Genomic DNA, 23,341 nt, shown 5'->3' on the forward strand with positions numbered 1-23,341 from the left:
CCCCTCGCTCTCTCCCCCCCCTCCCCCCCCTCGCTCTCTCCCCCCCTCCCCCCCCTCGCTCTCTCCCCCCCCTCCCCCCCCTCGCTCTCTCCCCCCCCTCCCCCCCTCGCTCTCTCCCCCCCTCCCCCCCTCGCTCTCTCCCCCCCTCCCACCCTCGCTCTCTCCCCCCCTCCCCCCCCTCGCTCTCTCCCCCCCTCCCCCCCCTCGCTCTCTCCCCCCCTCCCCCCCCCTCGCTCTCTCCCCCCCTCCCCCCCCTCGCTCTCTCCCCCCCTCCCCCCCCCTCGCTCTCTCCCCCCCTCCCCCCCCTCGCTCTCTCCCCCCTCCCCCCCCTCGCTCTCTCCCCCCCTCCCCCCCCTCGCTCTCTCCCCCTCTCCCCCCCCTCGCTCTCTCCCCCTCTCCCCCCCCTCGCTCTCTCCCCCCCCTCGCTCTCTCCCCCCCCTCGCTCTCTCCCCCCCCTCGCTCTCTCCCCCCCTCGCTCTCTCCCCTCCCCCCCCCTCGCTCACTCCCCCCTCTTTCCTCCCCCCTCCCCCCCCATGAACTTGGCGTGTTGATCTGCACTTGTTTTTAAATCTGTTTCATCTTGTGATGATGTGAATTGTGAAAATGAATCCAGCCCTGCTCCCCAGCAGATATGTTGATGGCAATCGGAGTGTTAGTCTTGGGCTGGGGGAGCGGGGTGTCACAGAATAAATGTGTGTGGTGTGAAGTTCGCTGCTGTTATTTGCAGGAGTTTTTGGGAAGCTGATTGTAAATGGCAGCATTCTGAGCGCTGTCTTCCTGGTTGCATCACAGGTGATGCCTACAGTAATGGTGTGTGTGGTTTAGCTGTGGGGCAGTGGGTGTTGAGCTTGCTGTGAGTTACATCACAGCACAGGCCCCTCACTGGGTGTGTCCCGGGCTTTGCCATAACTTGTCCTAAATCTGAGGAAGTGCGATTTAAGAATATTCATTCCCATTGTCTTTCCAGCCTTCAGCCCATCCCTCAGGACTCAACACACACATGTCCCTGAATTCTAGAAGCAATTAAATTGTGATTAACCTTTTTCAATGAAACTGCTGCAATTTTAAAAGATTAACGCTTTCAGCACCAGCCCTCCCCGAGATGATGTGTACAATAGCTGAGGTTGAAGGGATGACCGGAATCTGGGATGTGGCTGTCTGGTACTTGGATTGACACATCCCGGTTATTTCTTGAGCAATACGCAGTTCCCTCTGGGCTTCTGCCCCCTCAGCTACAAGAGCAAACAGATTCACTGCCGCATTGTCAAACCCCAACACAAAGCTCCTCCTCTTCTCCACTGGCCTCTCTTGCTCTCTGCGTTTCATACTCGTGCTCACTCACTCGCTCCTTGCAGGAACATCTTGCTCTTTATCATAGTATCTTGTGTGTTCTCTCTCTATTTTTCCTCCTCCTTTTTGTTGAAAGTGTTGACTCACTGGGATAAAGTTCCACACACACTGACTCTCACTGGGGTACAGTCCCACACACACTGACTCTCACTGGGGTACGGGTCCCCCACACATTGATTCTCACTGGGGCACGGGTCCCCCACACACTGACTCTCACTGGGGCACGGGTCCCCCACACACTGACTCTCACTGGGGTACGGGTCCCACACACACTGACTCTCACTGGGGTACGGGTCCCACACACACTGACTCTCACTGGGGTACGGGTCCCCCACACACTGACTCTCACTGGGGTATGGGTCCCACACACACTGATTCTCACTGGGGTACGGGTCCCACACACACTGACTCTCACTGGGGTACGGGTCCCACACACACTGACTCTCCCTGGGGTACGGGTCCCACACACATTGACTCACTGAAGTATGGGTTTTGTGGATATTAACACTTACTGGGGTGTGTGTGCCTCAGGATGTAACTCTCGTGTCACGGAGCTCCCATGTTCCCGTCTCTGTGGGTGGGTGCTGACGTTGCTGGCGGTTTTTGGAGTGCTGTACTTGGTACCGTCAGACACTGCCCACGGCCGATGTCCATGATTGATCTGAAACTCCAGGATTATTTAAATGTTTGAAACTGGTCCCCAGGTCATATTCAGTACAACATTTAACACAGTCTGTGCTGGGGAGGGGTCTGGGTCTGAGAGTTGTGTTGTTGTAAAACCAGCATCTCTGCCTTGAAACATAGAAAATAGGTGCAGGAGGAGGCCATTCGGCCCTTCGAGCCTGCATCACCATTCAATAAGATCATGGCTGATCATTCACCTCAGTATCCCTTTCCTGCTTTCTCTCCATACCCCTTGATCCCTTGAGCTGTAAGGGCCATATCTAACTCCCTCTTGAATATATCCAATGAACTGGCCTCAACAACTCTCTGCGGCAGGGGATTCCACAGGTTTACAACTCTCTGAGTGAAGAAGTTTCTCCTCATCTCGGTCCTAAATGGCCTACCCCTTATCCTTAGACTATGTCCCCTGGTTCTGGACTTCCCCAACATCGGGAACATTCTTCCTGCATCTAACCTAACCTGTCCAGTCCCGTCAGAATTTTTTATGTTTCTATGAGATCCCCTCATCCTTCTAAACTCCAGTGAATACAGGCCCAGTCGATCCAGTCTCTCCTCATACGTCAGTCCTGCCATCCCGGGAATCAGTCTGGTGAACCTTCGCTGCACTCCCTCAATAGCAAGAATGTCCTTCCTCAGATTAGGAGACCAAAACTGAACACAATATTCCAGGTGAGGCCTCACCAAGGCCCTGTACAACTGCAGTAAGACCTCCCTGCTCCTATACACAAATCCCCTAGCTATGAAGGCCAACATGCCATTTGCCTTCTTCACCGCCTGCTGTACCTGCATGGCCAACTTTCAATGACTGATGTACCATGACACCTAGGTCTCGTTGCACCTCCCCTTTTCCTAATCTGCCGCCATTCAGATAATATTCTGCCTTCGTATTTTTGCCCCCAAAATGGATAACCTCACATTTATCTGCATTATACTGCATCTGTCATGTATTTGCCCACTCACCTAACCTGTCCAAGTCACCCTGCAGCCTTGTAGCGTCCTCACAGTTCACATCGCCACCCAGTTTAGTGTCATCTGCAAACTTGGAGAGATTACTCTCCATTCCATCATCTAAATTATTAATGTATATTGTAAATAGCTGGGGTCCCAGCACTGTTCAAGGCTACGATGGGAGAAACCTTTAGCATGAGTGAGCGAGCTTTGTCTTCCCTTCACTCTCTCTCACCAGACTTTCACTGTTTGGTTAGAAGACCTTTTTGCAGAGAATGAACCTGTTACTGTATAGCTAACTTATGAATCCACTTGTAGTGTATTAGCCGGTTACATGTGTAATCCGTTACCATGTAGCCTTCTGTAGAATCTCTTTGTAAAGTGATGTTGTGAGACAGAGTGGGTGCAATTTGCTGACAGTTACCTTTTTGTAAAACTTCACTGCAACATCTAATCGGTGACAGCCCCTGAGAATTGCTATTCACTCTGGAGGGATGAGTTTGGCCACAGGTTGGATGGTTAGTTGTGAAGAGGAAGCTGTGTTTAACTGGCCTGTCCCTTTTTAAGGCATTTCGTGAGGCCAGTCAGGCTACATGCTGTGAGATTGTAAATCCTGACTTCTCTCGGAGAGGCCAAGTTATCAAGGGCAGGAAAGCCAGCAGAATTTGACTGACGTTCCTTCCTTTAGATTGTGCTGACAGTGAGTGTGACTGAAGCAAGTGTTTTCCTGCTGACTTCCAGCTCCAGGCTCCAAAGGTCAGATTATGGCAACGGGCCCATCAGATTTACCCAGAGAGCCTTTCTTCCAGTGTTCGCGGGCCTGCCTCGCTGTTCTTCCTGCTCATTACCTCACTCCTGCTTTATTGCTAATCTACAATCAGATTCCATTCTTTAACTGCCTCTGATCTTTAGTCACTACTTTTTCACCTTAAAGCTTGACTCCAGTATTTCTCCACTCGACTTGGCTGTTAAACGGACAGTCAGGCCGGGCCTTGGCAATCAGAGCAACCAACTAACATGGCATTGTAGATGGGATGTAAATGGACATGGGGGGGGGATTGTTGAACTTTGGCAGCAGAGAGGGAGCTGGAGACTGCGGGGTGTGAGTGTGAGTTGCAGCCTGCCCACTGGGCTCTGAGCCCCCCGTCCCTGGGGTGCAGAGACCCCCCCCCCGTCCCTGGGGTGCAGAGACCCCCCCCGTCCCTGGGGTGCAGAGACCCCCCCCCGTCCCTGGGGTGCAGAGACCCCCCCCCCCGTCCCTGGGGTGCAGAGACCCTCCCCCCCCGTCCCTGGGGTGCAGAGACCCCCCCCCCCGTCCCTGGGGTGCAGAGACCCCCCCCCCGTCCCTGGGGTGCAGAGACCCCCCCCCCGTCCCTGGGGTGCAGAGACCCCCCCCCCGTCCCTGGGGTGCAGAGACCCCCCCCCCGTCCCTGGGGTGCAGAGACCCCCCCCCCGTCCCTGGGGTGCAGAGACCCCCCCCCCCGTCCCTGGGGTGCAGAGACCCCCCCCCCCGTCCCTGGGGTGCAGAGACCCCCCCCCCGTCCCTGGGGTGCAGAGACCCCCCCCCCGTCCCTGGGGTGCAGAGACCCCCCCCCCGTCCCTGGGGTGCAGAGACCCCCCCCCCGTCCCTGGGGTGCAGAGACCCCCCTCCCCCCCCCCCCCCCCCCCGTTCGCCCATTTAAAACTGAGATGAGGAGGAATTTCGTGTCTCGGTTATAAACCTGTGGAATTCTCTGCCCCAGGGAGCTGTGGGAGACTGGGACATTGAATATATTTAAGGCGGAGATAGACAGATCTTTGAGCGATAAGGGAGCAGGTGGGGAAGTGGAGCAGGTGGAGAAGTGGAGCTGAGTCCATGATCAGATCAGCCGTGATTTTATTGAATGGCGGAGCAGGCTCGAGGGGCCAAATGGCCGACGACTCGTATTTGTTATGTACTTCCCTTCCCGGGCTGTTCTATCCGGCTCACTATGATCGTGTCTAACCTCGCTCTGCAAGCTCACTCTGTCGTGTTTCAGATCTCGCTTCCCACGTATCACTGGCCCATTCCTATTCTCCCCACCCCCTGCAGTAACCCTCATCCAGCCTTGCCTTCCCCCAACACTCTCCTCTGCTCCTGCCCACCCTCCAATATCAATCCCCTATTTCCAAAACTTTGCTGCTTGAACCCTGTCCTCTTTCACACTTCATGAAAAATGGAGCAAATTCTTCCAGGTCTCTTTCCCCCCCCACTGCTCATTCATTGCTGGAGATTTGTGACAACTTAGCCCTAAGGGTTAGAACTCCAACCCCCCCCCTCCCAACGCTCACTCATCACCATTAATTCTGCTATTGTCACCCCACTGAACCAAGTCGGGACCTGTTACCATTTTAATAGTGTTCTATAAATACAAAATGTTCGTGTGCAAAGTGAATCTGCATAACTAGTTAGGCCACAGCTAGAGTTCTGGTCACCACATTACAGGAAGGATGTTACTGCACCAGAAAGGGTGCAGAGGAGATTTACGAGGATGTTGCCTGGACGGGAAAACTTTAGCTATGAGGAAAGATTAGATAGGCTGGAGTTGTTTTCCTTAGAACAGAGGAGGCTCGGAAGATTTAATTGAGGTGTATAAAATTATGAGGCGCCTCGATAGAATGGATAGGAAGGACCTATTTCTTAGCAGAGGGGTCAATAACCAGGGGGCACAGATTTAAAGTAATTGGCAGAAGGATTAGAGGGGAGATGAGGAAAAGGGTGGTGGGGGTCTGGAACTCACGGTCTGAAAGGGTGGTAGAAGTAGAAACCCTCATTGTATTTAAAAAGTACTTAGATGTGCACTTGAGCTGGAAAGTGGGATTAGGCTGGGTAGCTCTTGGCCGGCATGGACACGATGGGCCGAATGGCCTCCTATATCGTAATTTTTCTATGATTCTATGATAACCTGGAATTTAACACTCAAGTGTCCCTGCAGGTTAGTTCCCAGCAGCATTAACCCTGCAACACATGGCCTGAAGGTTAATTCCCAGCAGCATTAACCCTGCAACACATGGCCTGAAGGTTAATTCCCATCAGCATTAACCCTGCAACACATGGTCTGAAGGTTAGTTCCCAGCAGCATTAACCCTGCAACACATGGTCTGAAGGTTAATTCCCAGCAGCATTAACCCTGCAACACATGGCCTGAAGGTTAATTCCCAGCAGCATTAAATCTGCAACACATGGCCTGAAGGTTAATTCCCAGCAGATTGGAAAACTGCAAATCTAACGCCCCTATTTAAAAAAGGAGGCAGACAAAAAGCAGGAAACTAGAGACCAGTTAACCTAACATCTGTGGTTGGGAAAATGTTGGAGTCCCTAAGTAAAGAAGCAATAGCAGGACATTTGGAAAAGCTTAATTCGGTCAGGCAGAGTTAGCATGGATTTATGAACGGCATGTCATGTTTGACAAATTTGCTGGAATTCTTTGAGGATGTAATGAACAGGGTGGATAAAGGGGAACCAGTGGATGTGATGTATTTGGATTTCCAGAAGGCATTCGATAAGGTGCCACATAAAAGGTTACTGCACAAGATAAAAGTTCACGGCGGTTGGGGGTAATATATTCACATGGAGAGAGGATTGGCTAACTAACAGAAAACAGAGAGTCGGGATAAATAGTTCATTCTCGGATTATAAGAACATAAGCACATAAGAACAGGAGTAGGCCATCTAGCCCCTCGAGCCTGCTCCGCCATTCAGCAAGATCATGGCTGATCTGGCCGTGGACTCGGCTCCACTTACCCGCCCGCTCCCCATAACCCTTAATTCCCTTATTGGTTAAAAATCTATCTATCTGTGACTTGAATACATTCAATGAGCTAGCCTCAACTGCTTCCTTGGGCAGAGAATTCCACAGATTCACAACCCTCTGGGAGAAGAAATTCCTTCTCAACTCGGTTTTAAATTGGCTCCCCTGTATTTTGAGGCTGTGCCCCCTAGTTCTAGTCTCCCCCACCAGTGGAAACAACCTCTCTGCCTCTATCTTGTCTATCCCTTTCATGATTTTAAATGTTTCTATAAGATCACCCCTCATCCTTCTGAACTCCAACGAGTAAAGACCCAGTCTACTCAATCTATCATCATAAGGTAACCCCCTCATCTCTGGAATCAGCCGAGTAAATCGTCTCTGTACCCCCTCCAAAGCTAGTATACCCTTCCTTAAGTAAGGTGACCAAAACTGCACGCAGTACTCCAGGTGTGGCCTCACCAATACCCTGTACAGTTGCAGCAGGACCTCCCTGCTTTTGTATTCCATCCCTCTCTCAATGAAGGCCAATATTCCATTCGTCTTCCTGATTACCTGCTGCACCTGCAAACTAACTTTTTGGGATTCATGCACAAGGACCCCCAGGTCCCTCTGCACTGCAGCATGTTGTAATTTCTCCCCATTCAAATAATATTCCCTTTTACTGTTTTTTTTTTTTCCCAAGGTGGATGACCTCACACTTTCCGCCATTGTATTCCATTAGCCAAACCTTAGCCCATTCGCTTAACCTATCTAAATTTCTTTGCAGCCTCTCTGTGTCCTCTACACAACCCACTTTCCCACTAATCTTTGTGTCATCTGCAAATTTTGTTACACTACACTCTGTCCCCTCTTCCAGGTCATCTATGTATATTGTAAACAGTTGTGGTCCCAGCACCGATCCCTGTGGTACACCACTAACCACCGATTTCCAACCCGAAAAGGACCCATTTATCCCGACTCTCTGCTTTCTGTTAGCCAGCCAATTCTCTATCCATGCTAATACATTTCCTCTGACTCCGCATACCTTTATCTTCTGCAGTAACCTTTTGTGTGGCACCTTATCGAATGCCTTTTGGAAATCTAAATACACCACATCCATCGGTACACCTCTATCCACCACGCTCGTTATATCTTCAAAGAATTCCAGTAAATTAGTTAAACATGATTTCCCCTTCATGAATCCATGCTGCGTCTGCTTGATTGCACTATTCCGATCTAGATGTCCCGCTATTTCTTCTTTAATAATTTCAAGCATTTTCCCCACTACAGATGTTAAACTAACCGGCCTATAGTTACCTGCCTTTTGTCTGCCCCCTTTTTTAAACAGAGAAGCTACATTAGCTGCTTTCCAATCCGATGGTACCTCCCCAGAGTCCAGAGAATTTTTGGTAGATTATAACGAATGCATCTGCTATAACTTCCGCCATCTCTTTTAATACCCTGGGATGCATTTCATCAGGACCAGGGGACTTGTCTACCTTGAGTCCCATTAGCCTGTCCAGCATTACCCCCCCTAGTGATAGTGATTGTCTCAAGGTCCTCCCTTCCCACATTCCTGTGACCAGCAATTTTAGGCATGGTTTTTGTGTCTTCCACTGTGAAGACCGAAGCAAAATAATTGTTTACGGTCTCAGCCATTTCCACATTTCCCATTATTAAATCCCCCTTCTCATCTTCTAAGGGACCAACATTTACTTTAGTCACTCTTTTCCGTTTTATATATCTGTAAAAGCTTTTACTATCTGTTTTTATGTTTTGCGCAAGTTTACCTTCGTAATCTATCTTTCCTTTCTTTATTGCTTTCTTAGTCATTATTTACTGTCGTTTAAAATTTTCCCAATCTTCTTGTTCCCCACTAACCTTGGCCACCTTATACGCATTGGTTTTTAATTTGATACTCTCCTTTATTTCCTTGGTTATCCCTTCTCTTACCGCCCTTCTTTTTCACTGGAATATATTTTTGTTGAGCACTATGAAAGAGCTTCTTAAAAGTCCTCCACTGTTCCTCAATTGTGCCACCGTTTAGTCTGTGTTTCCAGTCTACTTTACCCAACTCTGCCCTCATCCCACTGTAGTCCCCTTTGTTTAAGCATAGTACGCTTGTTTGAGACACTACTTCCTCACCCTCAATCTGTATTACAAATTCAACTATACTGTGATCACTCATTCCGAGAGGATCTTTTACTAGGAGATCGTTTATTATTCCTGTCTCATTACACAGGACCAGATCTAAGATAGCTTACTCCCTTGTAGGTTCTGTAACATACTGTTCTAAGAAACAATCCCGTATGCATTCTATGAATTCCTCCTCCAGGCTACCCCGTGCGATTTGATTTGACCAATCGATATGTAGGTTAAAATCCCCCATGATTACTGCCGTTCTTTTTTCACATGCCTCCATTATTCCCTTGATTATTGCCCGCCCCACCGTGACGTTATTATTTGGGGGCCTATAAACTACGCCCACCAGTGACTTTTTCCCCTTACTATCTCTAATCTCCACCCACAATGATTCAACATTTTGTTCATTAGAGCCAATATCATCTCTCACAACTGCCCTGATATCATCCTTTATTAACAGAGCTACCCCACCTCCTTTCCCTTCTTGTCTATCTTTCCAAATTGTCAGATACCCCGTATGTTTAATTCCCAGTCTTGGCCACCCTGCAACCACGTTTCTGTAATGGCCACCAAATCATACCCATTGATTTGTGCCGTCAACTTATTCACTTTATTTCGAATGCTGCGGCAATCAGTAACTAGTGGGGTGCTGCAGGGATCTGTGCTCGGACCCGAACTATTTACAATCTATATTAACGACTTGGAAGAAGGGACTGAGTGTAACGTAGCCAAGTTTGCTGACGATACAAAGATGGGAGGAAAAGCAATGTGTGAGGAGGACACAAAATATCTGTAAAAGTACATAGACAGACAAAGTGAGTGGGCAAAAATTTGGCAGATCGCATATAATGTTGGAAAGTGTGAGGTCATGCACTTTGGCAGAAAAAATCAAAGAGCAAGTTATTATTTAAATGGAGAAAGATTACAAAGTTCTGCAGTATAGTGGACCTGGGGGAACTTGTGCATGAAACACGAAAGGATAGTATGCAGGTACAGCAATGATCAGGAAGGCCAATGGAATCTTGGCCTTTATTACAAACATAGAAAATAGGTACAGGAGTAGACCATTCAATAAGATCATGGCTGATCATTCACCTCAGTACCCCTTTCCTGCTTTCTCTCCATACCCCTTGATCCCTTTAGCCATAAGGGCCATATCTAACTCCCTCTTGAATATATCCAATGAACTGGCATCAACAACTTTCTGCGGCAGGGAATTCCACAGGTTAACAACTCTCTGAGTGAAGAAGTTTCTCCTCATCTCAGTCCTAAATGGCCTACCCCTTATCCTTAGACTGTGACCCCTGGTTCTGGACTGCCCCAATATCGGGAACATTCTTCCAGCATCTAACCTGTCCAGTCCCGTCAGAATCTTATATGTTTCTATGAGATCCCCTCTCATTCTTCTAAACTCCAGTGTATAAAGGCCTGGTTGATCCAGTCTCTCCTCATATGTCAGTCCAGCCATCCCGGGAATCAGTCTGGTGAACCTTCGCTGCACTCCCTCAATAGCAAGAACGTCCTTCCTCAGATTAGGAGACCAAAACTGAACACAATATTCCAGGTGAGGCCTCACCAAGGCCCTGTACAACTGCAGTAAGACCTCCCTGCTCCTATACTCTAATCCCCTAGCTATGAAGGCCAACATACCATTTGCCGCCTTCACTGCCTGCTGTACCTGCATGCCAACTTTCAATGACTGATGAACCATGACATCCAGGTCTCGTTTCACCTCTCCTTTTCCTAATCTGCCGCCATTCAGATAATATTCTGCTTTCGTGTTTTTGTCCCCAAAGTGGATAACCTCACATTTATCCACATTATACTGCAACTGCCATCTATTTGCCCACTCACCTAATCTGTCCAAGTCACCCTGCAGCCTCATAGCGTCCTCCTCACAGCTCACGCCGCCACCCAGTTTAGTGTCATCCGCAAACTTGGAGATATTACACTCAATTCCTTCATCTAAATCATTAATGTATATTGTAAAGAGCTGGGGTGGAGTGTAAAAGCAGGGAGGTCTTACTACAGCTATACAGGGTATTGATGAGGCCACACCGGGAATACTGCGTGCAGTTTTGGCTTCCATATTTATGAAAGGATATACTTGCTTTGGAGGCAGTTCAGAGAAGGTTCACTCGGTTGATTCCGGAGATGAGGGGGTTGACTTATGAGGAAAGGTTGAGTAGGTTGGGCCTCTACTCATTGGAATTCAGAAGAATAAGAGGTGATCTTATCGAAACGTATAAGATTATGAGGGGGCTTGACAAAGTTGATGCTGAGAGGATGTTTCCACTGATGGGGGAGACTAGAACTAGAGGGCATGATCTTAGAATAAGGGGCCGCCCATTTAAAACTGAGATAAGGAGAAATTTCTTCTCTGAGGGTTGTAAATCTGTGGAATTCGCTGCCTGAGAGAGCTGTGGAAGACGGGACATTGACTAAATTTAAGACAGAAATACAGTTTCTTAACCGATAAGGGGTTATGGGGAGCGGGCAGGGAAGTGGAGCTGAGTCCATGATGGGATCAGCCATGATATTAAATGGTGGAGCAGGCTCAAGGGGCCGTATGGCCTACTCCTGCTCCTATTTCTTATGTTCTTATAAGTCTGGGAAAGGATGTATGGCTTTACACATTGTGCAAAACCCAGCGTGTACCTGTCCCTTGTTGGTGAGTTCGGAGTGCGTTATCCACAATTCCTGCATTCAGTGCAAGATCGAGTGCTGGGTAAGCTGGGAAATTTAGCCACATTCCGTTGGGTGTCATTGAATGCACATCAGTGCCCAGTAAACGCTGTCTTTACATCGGGCTTGATGAGATTAGTCGGTGCTCGGAACTGACTACCAGTGACCCGAATGGAGAAGCCTTTTCCACCCTTGGTGCTCAGATAAATGACATTGATGTGCACCAAGGTCTCATCAATACTGACACGCAGGGCAGATTACACCTCCAACACGATCAGTCTAATAACTGAGGAAGGTGCTCCGATGGGAGCCACAATAGATCTCAGGACGTTGTCACTGCAGCAATCGCACTACAGTTACACTGCTCTGTCCGGGCTGGTCACAACAAAACGTAACTATTCCCCACGGGGCATTGGAGGCCGGTTTCCCCAACAATCCAAGGCTGGAGGCTAGTTTTGCTTGCAGGGGTTTGGATGTGAGTGGCCAGTGCAGGCTTTAGATAGACTTCAGGAAAGGTGCTGGTTCCACACCAGTTTACAAAGGAGGGACAAACAGCCTGTTCAAAGAGAGAGGTTTTAAGGGGGTCTTAGGCGAGTGGTTTAAGGGAAGCAATTCCAGAGCTGCTGGCACCACCACTGTGCAGCCACATACCGGCTGAACCAGACTGCAGGTATACTGTACCTTGAGCCAAGCTCCAGATCCCAGGTGGCCTCTCCACTTCTAGGATCACCCACTGTGTCCTCCCCTGCCCCCACCCGTCCCACCGATGTTCCCTCCCCCCCCCTAACCCACCCTCCCGTCCCTCCGACGCTCCCCCCACCCCCCCCATCCCGAGTGCCTCCCTGCCCCTGTCACTGGTGAAGAATGAAAGGCCACCTTGTAAGAAAGGAAATTGTAACTCCTTACTTTACTTTGAATGATTAAGAATTATAAAGCTCCCACTTTCCTTGCTTACAAACTGATTCCATTATTCACATCACAGCAGCATTTACTGACAGTATTTCCATATTTTTGTTTTTGTTTTTATTCATCAAGTTAGAGAGAGTGGAGAAATGAAATGTAGATGTAATGGCCAATATATTGGATAACACTTGGCTAATATCAAACACACATTCTGTCACCGTTACTCAATCCTATTTCTCATCTACATTCTGGCCCTCGGCGACATCATCTGTAAACATGGCGTCCGTTTCCACATGTACGCCGATGACACTCAACTCTACCTCCCCACCACTTCTCTCAACCCCTCCGTGCTCTCTACATTGTCAGACATACAGTGCTGGACAAGCAGAAATTTCCTCCAACTAAATATTGGGAAGACTGAAGCTATTGTCTTCGGGCTCCACCACAAACTCTTCCCTGGCCATCAACTCCATCTCTTTCCCCAACTTCTGTTTGAGGTTGAACCAGACTGTTTGCAACCTTGGTGTCATGGTTGACCCTGAAATGAGCTTCTGACCACATCTCTGTGTCATCACTAAGACCGCCCATTTCCACCTCTAACATCACCCATCTCTGCCTTTGCCTCAGCTCATCCGCTGCTGAAGCCCTCATCCGTGCCTTTGTTACCTCTAGACTTGACTGTTTCAACGCTCTCCTGGCTGGCCTTCCACATTCTACCCTACGTAAACTGGAGGTCATCCAAAACTCGGCTGCCTGTGTCCTAATTCGCTGAACTACATTGGCTCCTGACTTAAAATTCTCATCGTTGTTTTCAAATCCCTCCATGGCCTCGCCCCCCCCCCCCCCGAGATGTCTGTGCTCCTCCAGCCCCACAACCCCCCCCGAGATGTCTGTGCTCCTCCAGCCCCACAACCCCCCCGAGATGTCTGTGCTCCTCCATTTTCGGCTTATTGTGTATTCCTGATTTTAACCATGCCTTCAAGCTCTGGAATTCCCTCCATAAATCGCTCTGTCTCTCTCCTCCTTTAAGACCCTCCTTAAAACCTATCCTATGCCCTAATCTCCTTAAATGGCTCGGTGTCGAGTTTTGTTTGATGCAGTCCATGTGGTGAAGCACCTTGGGAGGTTTTACTGTGTTAGAGGCGCTATATAAATGCAAGTTGTTGCTGCTCAGACACCTGTTTGAGATCGAGGCTGTGGGTAAACTCACAGGCTGCCTCCCTGATCCACAAGAGGGTCACACTGCCTTCTGCTCCTGTTCAGGATCCACAGGGACTTTCCTGATGGGCCTTGGTTGTGCCTTGGACTTTGTTATGTGCTCATTGTTTATCTGTTTATTGAGCCATTCAGCATTTGAAATATTTGATAAGGGCCTTGGCGAGATTATAAAATGCGATGTATAACTTTAATAAAATTAGTTCCTGGTGTCGCTGGCGAGGCCAGCATTGATTGGCTGAACCTAATTGCCCCTTGAGAAGGTGGTGGTGAGCCGCTGCCTGGAACTGCTGCAGTCCGTGTGGTGAAGGTGCTCCCACAGTTGATCCAACAACCAGCTTCCAGCTGATCAAAGGCTTTTATCAGAAGCGGGGGTGGGAGGGAGGAGTAAGATGGGGAGGGAGATAGGCCGGGGAGGAGAAAGGCCGAGGAGGAAGGGGGGGGGGTGAGGGTGATAGGCCGGGGAGGAAGGGGGGGGGGGGAGGGTGATAGGCCGAGGAGGAAGGGGGGGGGGGAGGAAGGAGGGGGGGGGAGGGTGATAGGCCGAGGAGGAAGGGGGGGGGGGGGAGGAAGGAGGGGGGGGAGGGTGATAGGCCGAGGAGGAAGGGGGGGGGGGGAGGAAGGAGGGGGGGGGAGGGTGATAGGCCGAGGAGGAAGGGGGGGGGGGAAGGAGGGGGGGGGAGGGTGATAGGCCGGGGAGGAAGGGGGGGGGGGGGGAGGGTGATGGGCCGGGGAGGAAGGGGGGGGGGGGAGGGGTGATAGGCCGGGGAGGAAGGGGGGGGGGGAGGGTGATAGGCCGGGGAGGAAGGGGGGGGGGGGGGGAGGGTGATAGGCCGGGGAGGAAGGGGGGGGGGGGGGGAGGGTGATAGGAAGGGGGGGGGGGGGAGGGTGATAGGCCGGGGAGGAAGGGGGGGGGGGAGGGTGATAGGCCAGGGAGGAAGGGAGGGGGGGGGAGGGTGATAGGCCGAGGAGGAAGGGGGGGGGGGGTGAGGGTGATAGGCCGAGGAGCAAGGGGGGGGTGGTGAGGGTGATAGGCCGAGGAGGAGGGGAGGGGAGGGGTGGGTGATAGGCCGAGGAGGAGGGGAGGGGTGGGTGGGGGGGAATGGAGGGAAGAGGGAGATGGGCTGGGGCCCGGGGGGAATGAGGAGGAGGAGGAGGAGGAGGAGGAGGGAGGGAGATGGGGTGGGGGGGGTTGGGATATGGAGTTTGAAGGTTTCTGGCGCTATCCTGTGGACAGAGATTTCTGATCGGATCCTTTCCCTGGATCGTTTTAAAATATAATCCCTGCGAAAATGGTGTCGCCATTCACAGGAAACCCGGGGAGCCACAGTGTGGAGAAGAGGGTCAGAGGAGAGACCGAGGGGTCAGGGTGGGTCGGGGGGAGACCGAGGGGTCGGGGGGGAGACCGAGGGGTCGGGGGGAGACTGAGGGTTCGGGGGGAGACTGAGGGGTCAGGGTGGGGCCGGGGGGAGAAGGGAAGGTTTGCGAACCCTGTCGCCAAAAGTTAGCAACACAATGTGGAATGTCCCGCCGGTTGGATGCGTGAGTTGCGATCTGCAGCGGAGATGGTTTTTATTGTGAAGTCTCCGAGTCAGGTCGTGGTGCAGGAAAGTCTCTGACCCGGGGACACACTGGGACACGGCTGACCCTGGGACACGGCTGACCCTGGGACACGGCTGACCCGGGGACACACTGGGACACGGCTGACCCGGGGACCCGGGGACACGGCTGACCCTGGGACACACTGGGACACGGCTGACCCGGGGACACACTGGGACACGGCTGACCCGGGGACACACTGGGACACGGCTGACCCGGGGACACACTGGGACACGGCTGACCCGGGGACACGGCTGACCCGGGGACACACTGGGACACGGCTGACCCGGGGACACACTGGGACACAGCTGACACGGCTGACCCAGGGACACGGCTGACCCTGGGACACGGCTGACCCGGGGACACACTGGGACACGGCTGACCCGGGGACACACTGGGACACGGCTGACCCGGGGACACACTGGGGGTCCCAGATACACGGACTGTGTCCTTGGTCTCTCTGCTCCATTCCACATTTCCCCACAATATTCATAACTTTTTTGTCTCCTTTTCTTTTCTGTCCTGAAACAGGATGTGAAGATTATCCGCTCACTGATCCTGGGGGAGATGGAACGAGGTCAGGCACAGTTTCAGGGCCTGTGTTTCATCACCAGGCTGCAAAAAAATGAGATTATTCCGAGTGAATCGATGGCAAAACTGCGACAGGTGAGATGTGAGCCCACACCCCCCCCCCCCCAAAACCCGTGTGGGTGGGGGGGTGGTGGCTAGTTGGGGATGGGGGGTTGCAAATGGGGCAATTGGGGTGGGGGAAGTCGGGGGAGGGGGTTGAGAATGGGGAGAGTTGGGGGGGTGGGGCGTTGAGAATTGGGCAGTTTGGGGGGGGGGAGAGTTGGGGGGGGCGTTGAGAATGGGGAGAGTTGGAGGGGGGGGCGTTGAGAATGGGGCAGTTTGGGGGGGCGTTGAGAATGGGGAGAGTTGGAGGGGGGGGCGTTGAGAATGGGGCAGTTTGGGGGGGCGTTGAGAATGGGGAGAGTTGGGGGGGGCGTTGAGAATGGGGCAGTTTGGGGGGGCGTTGAGAATGGGGAGAGTTGGGGGGGGGCGTTGAGAATGGGGCAGTTTGGGGAGCGGGGTGTTGTTCAGCACCGATATTGGAGCTGCTCGTTTCTTGTGGCACTGCCCTTTCAGTGACGGGTGTGCCCAACATTGCAGGGTCAGTATGAATATCGGTGGCAGAGCATCAAGGCGTGTGACTATCCACCCAAGTGACGTCTGTCTCCAAATCTTTACAGCCCATTCCTTAATGAAGGATTCGGACCCCAACATTCCTTAAACTTTTGCTGATCTTAACAGAAAATTTAGAATCAGAAAACCATTTGCCCATAGCCCACATACGCTCTCCCCAATCAGGGACTCTACATCCATTTAATCTCCCATGTAAGTGAGATTAGACTGAGTGGCTCATTTGGAGGAATACAATGGCACACAGTTGATGAGCTGAATAGCCTGTTTCTGGGATGTCACATTCTTTGATTCTATTTCTCAAGGCTCTCGACTGCCCTCGACATCAAGGCAGCATTTGACCGAGTGTGGCATCAAGGAGCCCGAGTAAAACCGAAGTCAATGGGAATCAGGAGTAAACTCTCCACTGGCTGGAGTCATACTGAGCACAGAGGAAGATGGTTGTTGTTGCTGGAGGTCAATCATCTCAGTCCAGAACATTGATTCAGGAGTCCCTCAGGGCAGTGTCTTAGGCCCAAACATCTTCAGCTGCTTCATCAATGACCTTCCCTCCATCAAAAGGTCAGAAGTGGGGATGTTCACTGATGATTGCACAGTGTTCAGTTCCATTCACAACTCCTCAGATAATGACACAGTCCATGCCCGCATGCAGCAAGACCTGGACAACATTCAGGCTTGGGCTGATAAGTGGCAAGTAACATTCGCGCCACACAAGTGCCAGGCAATGACCATCTCCAACCAGCGAGAGTCTAACCACCTCCCCTTCATATTCAACGGCATTCCCATCGCCGAATCCCCCACCATCAACATCCTGGGGGTCACCATTGACCAGAAACTTACCTGGACCAGCCACATAAATACTGTGGCTACAAGAGCAGGTCAGAGGCTGGGTATTCTGTGGCAAGTGTCTCACCACCTGACTCCCCAAAGCCTTTCCACCATCTACAAGGCACAAGTCAGGAGTGTGATGGAACACTCTCCACTTGCCTGGGTGAGTGCAGCTCCAACAACATTCAAGAAGCTCGACACCATCCAGGACAAAGCAGCCGCTTAATCGACACCCCATCCACCACCTTCAACATTCACTCCCTCCACCACCGGCGCCCCCTGGCTGCAGTGTGCACCATCTACAAGATGCACTGCAGCAACTCGCCAAGGCTTCTTCGGCAGCACCTCCCAAACCCGCGACCTCTCCCACCTCATCATCATCGGCAGTCCCTCGGAATCAAGGAAGACTTGCTTCCACTCTAAAAAACGAGTTCTTAGCTGACTGAACAGTCCAATACAAGAACCACAGTCCCTGTCACAGGTGGGACAGACAGTGGTTGAGGGAAGGGGAGGGTGGGACTGGTTTGCCGCACGCTCCTTCCGCTGCCTGTGCTTGGTTTCTGCATGCTCTCGGTGACGAGACTCGAGGTGCTCAGCACCCTCCCGGATGCACTTCCTCCACTGAGGGCGGTCTTTGGCCAGGGACTCCCAGGTGTCAGTGGGAATGTTACATTTTATCAAGGAGGTTTTGAGGGTGTCCTTGAAATGTTTCCTCTGCTACCCTGGGGCTCGCTTGCCGTGTAGGAGTTCCAAGTAGAGCGCTTGCTTTGGGAGTCTTTGTTCACATGCCTGAAACATGTGGCCTGCCCAGCAGAGCTGGTCGAGTGTGGTCAGTGCTTCAGTGCTGGGGATGTTGGCCTGGTCGAGGACGCTAACGTTAGTGCGTCTGTCCTCCCAGGGGATTTGCAGGATCTTGCGGAGACATCGTTGGTGGTATTTCTCCAGCGTCTTGAGGTGTCTACTGTATATAGTACATGTCTCTGAGCCATACAGGAGGGCGGGTATCACTACAGCCCTGTAGACCATGAGCTTGGTGCCAGATTTGAGGGCCTGGTCTTCGAACACTCTCTTCCTCAGGCGGCCGAAGGCTGCGCTGGCGCACTGGAGACGGTGTTGAATCTCGTCATCGATGTCTGCCCTTGCTGATAATAGGCTCCCGAGGTATGGAAAGTGGTCCACGTTGTCCAGGGCCACGCCGTGGATCTTGATGACTGGGGGGCAGTGCTGTGTGGCAGGGTCAGGTTGGTGGAGGACCTTTGTCTTACGGATGTTTAGTGCAAGGCCCATGCTTTCGTACGCCTCAGTGAAGATGTTGACTATGACTTGGAGTTCAGTCTCTGAATGTACGCAGACGCAAGCGTCGTCCACGTATTGTAGCTCGACAACAAGAGGTTGGGACGGTCTTAGATCTGGCCTAGAGACGACGATGGTTGAACAGGTTCCCACTGGTTCTGTAGTTTAGTTCCATTCCAGTGGGGAACTTGTTGAGTGTGAGGTGGAGCATTGCAGTGAGGAAGATTGAGAAGAGAAGGACAAGGACTGCAAGTGCATGGGAGCACTATGACCTGTAAGTTCCCTTCCAAGTCACACACCATCCTGACTCGGAAGTATATCAGCCGTTCCTTCATTGTAGCTGGGTCAAAATCCTGGAACTCCCTCCCTAACAGCACTGTGGGAACACCTTCACCATACGGACTGCAGCGGTTCAAGAAGGCAGCTCACCACCACCTCCAACTCTGGATCAGTTCCTATGGACTGGAGGGTAGCTAATGTAACACCACTTTTTAAAAAAGGAGGGAGAGAGAAAATGGGGAATTATAGACCGGTTAGCCTGACATCGGTAGTGGGGAAAATGTTGGAATCAATTATTAAAGATGAAATAGCAGCGCATTTGGAAAGCAGTGACAGGATCGTTCCAAGTCAGCATGGATTTATGAAAGGGAAATCATGTTTGACAAATCTTCTGGAATTTTTTGAGGATGTAACTAGTAGAGTGGACAAGGAAGAACCAGTGGATGTGGTGTATTTGGACTTTCAAAAGGCTTTTGACAAGGTCCCACACAAGAGATTGGTGTTCAAAATCAAAGCACATGGTATTGGGGGTAATGTATTGACGTGGATAGAGAACTGGTTGGCAGACAGGAAGCAGAGAGTCGGGATAAACGGGTCCTTTTCAGAATGGCAGGCAGTGACTAGTGGGGTGCCGCAGGGCTCAGTGCTGGGACCCCAGCTATTTACAATATACATCAATGATTGGATGAAAGAATTGAGTGTAATATCTCCAAGTTTGCAGATGACACTAAACTGGGTGAGCTGTGAGGAGGACGCTAAGAGGCTGCAGGGTGACTTGGACAGGTTAGGTGAGTGGGCAAATGCATGGCAGATGCAGTATAATGTGGATAAATGTGAGGTTTGGGGGCAAAAACACGAAAGCAGAATATTATCTGAATGGTGGCAGATTAGGAAAAGGGGAGGTGCAACGAGACCTGGGTGTCATAGTTCATCAGTCATTGAAGGTTAGCATGCAGGTACAACAGGCGATGAAGAAGGCAAATGGTATGTTGGCCTTCATAGCTAGAGGATTTGAGTATAGGAGCAGGGAGGTCTTACTGCAGTTGTATAGGGCCTTGATGGGGCCTCACCTGGAATATTGTGTTCAGTTTTGGTCTCCTAATCTGAGGAAGGATGTTCTTGCTATTGAGGGAGTGCAGCAAAGGTTCACCAGACTGATTCCAGGGAAGGCTGGACTGACATATGAGGATTAACTGGGCCTGTATTCACTGGAGTTTAGAAGGATGAGAGGGCATCTCATAGAAACGTATAAGATTCTGACTGGACGGGACAGGTTAGATGCGAGACGAATGTTCCCGATGTTGGGGAAGTCCAGAACCAGGGGACACAGTCTTAGGATAAGGGGTAGGCCATTTAGGACACAGATGAGGAGAAACTTCTTCACTCAGAGAGTTGTTAACCTGTGGAATTCCCTGCCGCAGAGAGTTGTTGATGCCAGTTCATTGGATATATTTAAGAGGGAGTTAGATATGGCCCTTACAGCTAAAGGGATCAAGGGGTATGGAGAGAAAGCAGGAAAGGGGTACTGAGGGAATGATCAGCCATGATCTTATTGAATGGTGGTGCAGGCTCAAAGGGCCGAATGGCCTACTCCTGCACCTATTTTCTATGTTTTTATGTTTCAAGGGGCAATTAGGGATGGGCAATAAATGCTGATCTTGCCAGTGATGCCCACATCCCAGAACAATTAAAAAAAAAAGTTGCCACAATGTTTATATTTAATTTCGAAGTGAACGATGTTATGTTGCATCCTCTGCTCGCTGCCCCTCTCTCCACACCCCCTCCAGGTCCATGCTGCAGTCCCTCTGACACTGACTGTTTTCTCTCTCGTTACAGAAGAATCCGAGGGCAGTACGAGTGGCAGAGGAGCAGCGAGGGCCTGAGCACATGTACATGGACGTGGCAGTGAATTACAGCAGGGCCAGCCCGCTGAGTGTCCACTTACACAACGTGTGTGCAGATGCCACAGACGCTGTGTATGCGAGAGAGAGTGATGTGAAACACTGGATGGAGAAAGGTTTGTGAAAAAACACGAGAGACACACACAGACTGACCAGAGGAACAGCAGGTGTCCCCTCGGGCCTGTTCCACCAGTCAATTTGATCAAGACTGATCTGTATCTTAGCACCATTTACCCGCCTTGGTTCTCGAACCCTCAATACCCTTACCCCACAAATATCCTTCAATCTCCGTTTTGAACTTTTCAATTGACCACCAGAGAATTCCTGATTTACACTACCCTTTGAGCTTCCTGACTTCACCCCTGAGCGGCCTGGCTGTAATTTTAAGGTTCTGCCCCCTTGTTCTGGGCTCTCTTCCCCCCCTGCCCCCCCCCCCTCCCCAAACCAGAGGAAATAGTTTCTATCTACCCAATCAAATCCTTTAATCATCTTAAACACCTCGATTAGATTGCCCCTCAATCCTTGATACTCCGGGGAACACGCGTCTAGTTTGTGCAATCTGACCTTTAACCTTTCAGCCCCAGTATAATTCTGGTGAATCTGCGCTGCCCCCCTTCAATATATCCTTCCTGTGGGGCGGGGCCCAGGGCTGATACACTTACTCTGGATGGGGTCTAACTAGAGCTCTGTACAACTGAAGCATCACTTCCACCCATTTGACCTCCAGCCCTGTAAGAGAGACTGAGATTCTACCCAGAGACACCCTTTCATTTACAATTGCCAATCTTGGGGAAGTGAGAGGCATATGAAGAAATGAAGATATGTATTTATGATACAACATGGAAATGGGCTGGGGAGGGGGGGCTGTGGGATACTGTGGGACCTTGAGGGTTGGGCGGGGGGGGTGGTGGCTAACGAGGAGTAAGGGGAGGAACATTGAGGAGGGGGAGTGAGGGGGGGGATCGGGTGAGGGGGGGAGGAAACCGGTTGGGGGGTAGGGGAACCGGGTGAGGGGGGGGGGGGGAAGAACCGGTTGAGGAGGGGGAGGGGGGGGAACCAGATGAGGAGGGGGAGTGGGGAGGGTAACCGGTTGAGGAGGGGGGAACCAGATGAGGAGGGGAGTGAGGGGGGGGGAAACCGGGTGAGGGGGCGGGGGGTAACCGGTTGAGGAGGGGGAGTGGGGAGGGTAACCAGTTGAGGAGTGGAAGTGGGGGGGGAACCAGATGGGGAGTGGAGGGTGGGGGAACCGGTTGAGGAGGGGGAGTGGGGGGTGGGAGGGGAACCGGTTGAGGAGGGGGAGTGGGGGGGGGAGGGGAACCGGTTGAGGAGGGGGAGTGGGGGGGGGAGGGGAACCGGTTGAGGAGTGGGGGGGGGGAGGGGAACCGGTTGAGGAGGGGGAGTAGGGGGGGGGGGGGAACCGGTTGAGGAGGGGGGGGGAAACCAGATGAGGAGGGGGAGTGAGGGGGGGGGGGAACCGGTTGAGGAGGGGGAGTGGGGGGGGGAACGTTGAGGAGGAGGAGGAGTGGGGGGGGGAACGTTGAGGGGGAGTGGGGGGGGGGGGAACGTTGAGGAGGGGGAGCGGGGGGGGGGAGGGGAACCGGTTGAGGAGGGGGAGTGGGGGAGTGGTGGAACCGGTTGAGGAGGGGGAGGAGGGGGGGGGAAACCAGATGAGGAGAGGGAGTGAGGGGGGGGGGAACCGGTTGAGGAGGGGGAGTGGGGGGGGGAACGTTGAGGAGGGGGAGTGGGGGGGGGGAACGTTGAGGAGGGGGTGTGGGGGGGAACATTGAGGAGGGGGTGTGGGGGGGGGAATGTTGAGGAGGGGGTGTGGGGGGGGGGGGGAAACGTTGAGGAGGGGGTGGGGGGGGGGGAACGTTGAGGAGTGGGGGGGGGGAACGTTGAGGAGGGGGTGTGGGGGGGCGAACATTGAGGAGGGGGTGTGGGGGGGGAATGTTGAGGAGGGGGAGTGGGGGGGGGAAACGTTGAGGAGGGGAGTGGGGGGGGGAACGTTGAGGAGGGGGTGGGGGGGGAACGTTGAGGAGGGGAGTGGGGGGGGGAACGTTGAGGAGGGGGTGTGGGGGGGGAAACGTTGAGGAGGGGGTGTTGGGGGGAGTGGGGGGGAAACGTTGAGGAGGGGGTGTTGGGGGGGAGTGGGGGTGGGGCGTTGAGGGGGAGTGGGGGTGGGACGTTGAGGGGGAGTGGGGGTGGGACGTTGAGGGGGAGTGGGGGGGGGACGTTGAGGCGGAGTGGGGGGGAACATTGAGGAGGGGGAGTGGGGGGGGAACGTTGTGGGGGGGGAGAACCGGTTGAGGTGGGGGGGGGGGAAGAGAACCGGTTGGGGGGGGGCATTGAGGAGGGGGAGTGGGGGGGGCAACGTTGAGGAGGGGGAGTGAGGGGGGCAACGTTGAGGAGGGGTAGTGGGGGGGGGCATTGAGGAAGGAGAGTGGGGGGGGACGTTGAGGAGGGGGAGTGGGGGGGGAGAGAACCAGTTGGGGGGGGGACATTGAGGAGGGGGAGTGAGGGGGCAACGTTGAGGAGTGGAGGGGGACGTTGAGGAGGGGGAGTGGG

The 23,341-nt window shown here is 52.4% G+C and overlaps 1 protein-coding gene across 1 annotated transcript in view; it reads left to right on the plus strand.

Moving 5' to 3' along the window:
- Positions 1-23,341, plus strand: part of LOC139275949 (out at first protein homolog) — a 31,969-nt gene that overhangs the window by 1,091 nt on the left and 7,537 nt on the right. The window contains 2 exon segments of the mRNA XM_070893189.1: positions 15,807-15,941; positions 20,712-20,892. Of these exon segments, the coding sequence (XP_070749290.1) occupies positions 15,807-15,941; positions 20,712-20,892 (316 nt within the window).

The sequence above is a fragment of the Pristiophorus japonicus genome, chromosome 11 (genome assembly GCF_044704955.1).
Source record: "Pristiophorus japonicus isolate sPriJap1 chromosome 11, sPriJap1.hap1, whole genome shotgun sequence".
Taxonomy (NCBI): Eukaryota; Metazoa; Chordata; class Chondrichthyes; family Pristiophoridae; genus Pristiophorus; species Pristiophorus japonicus.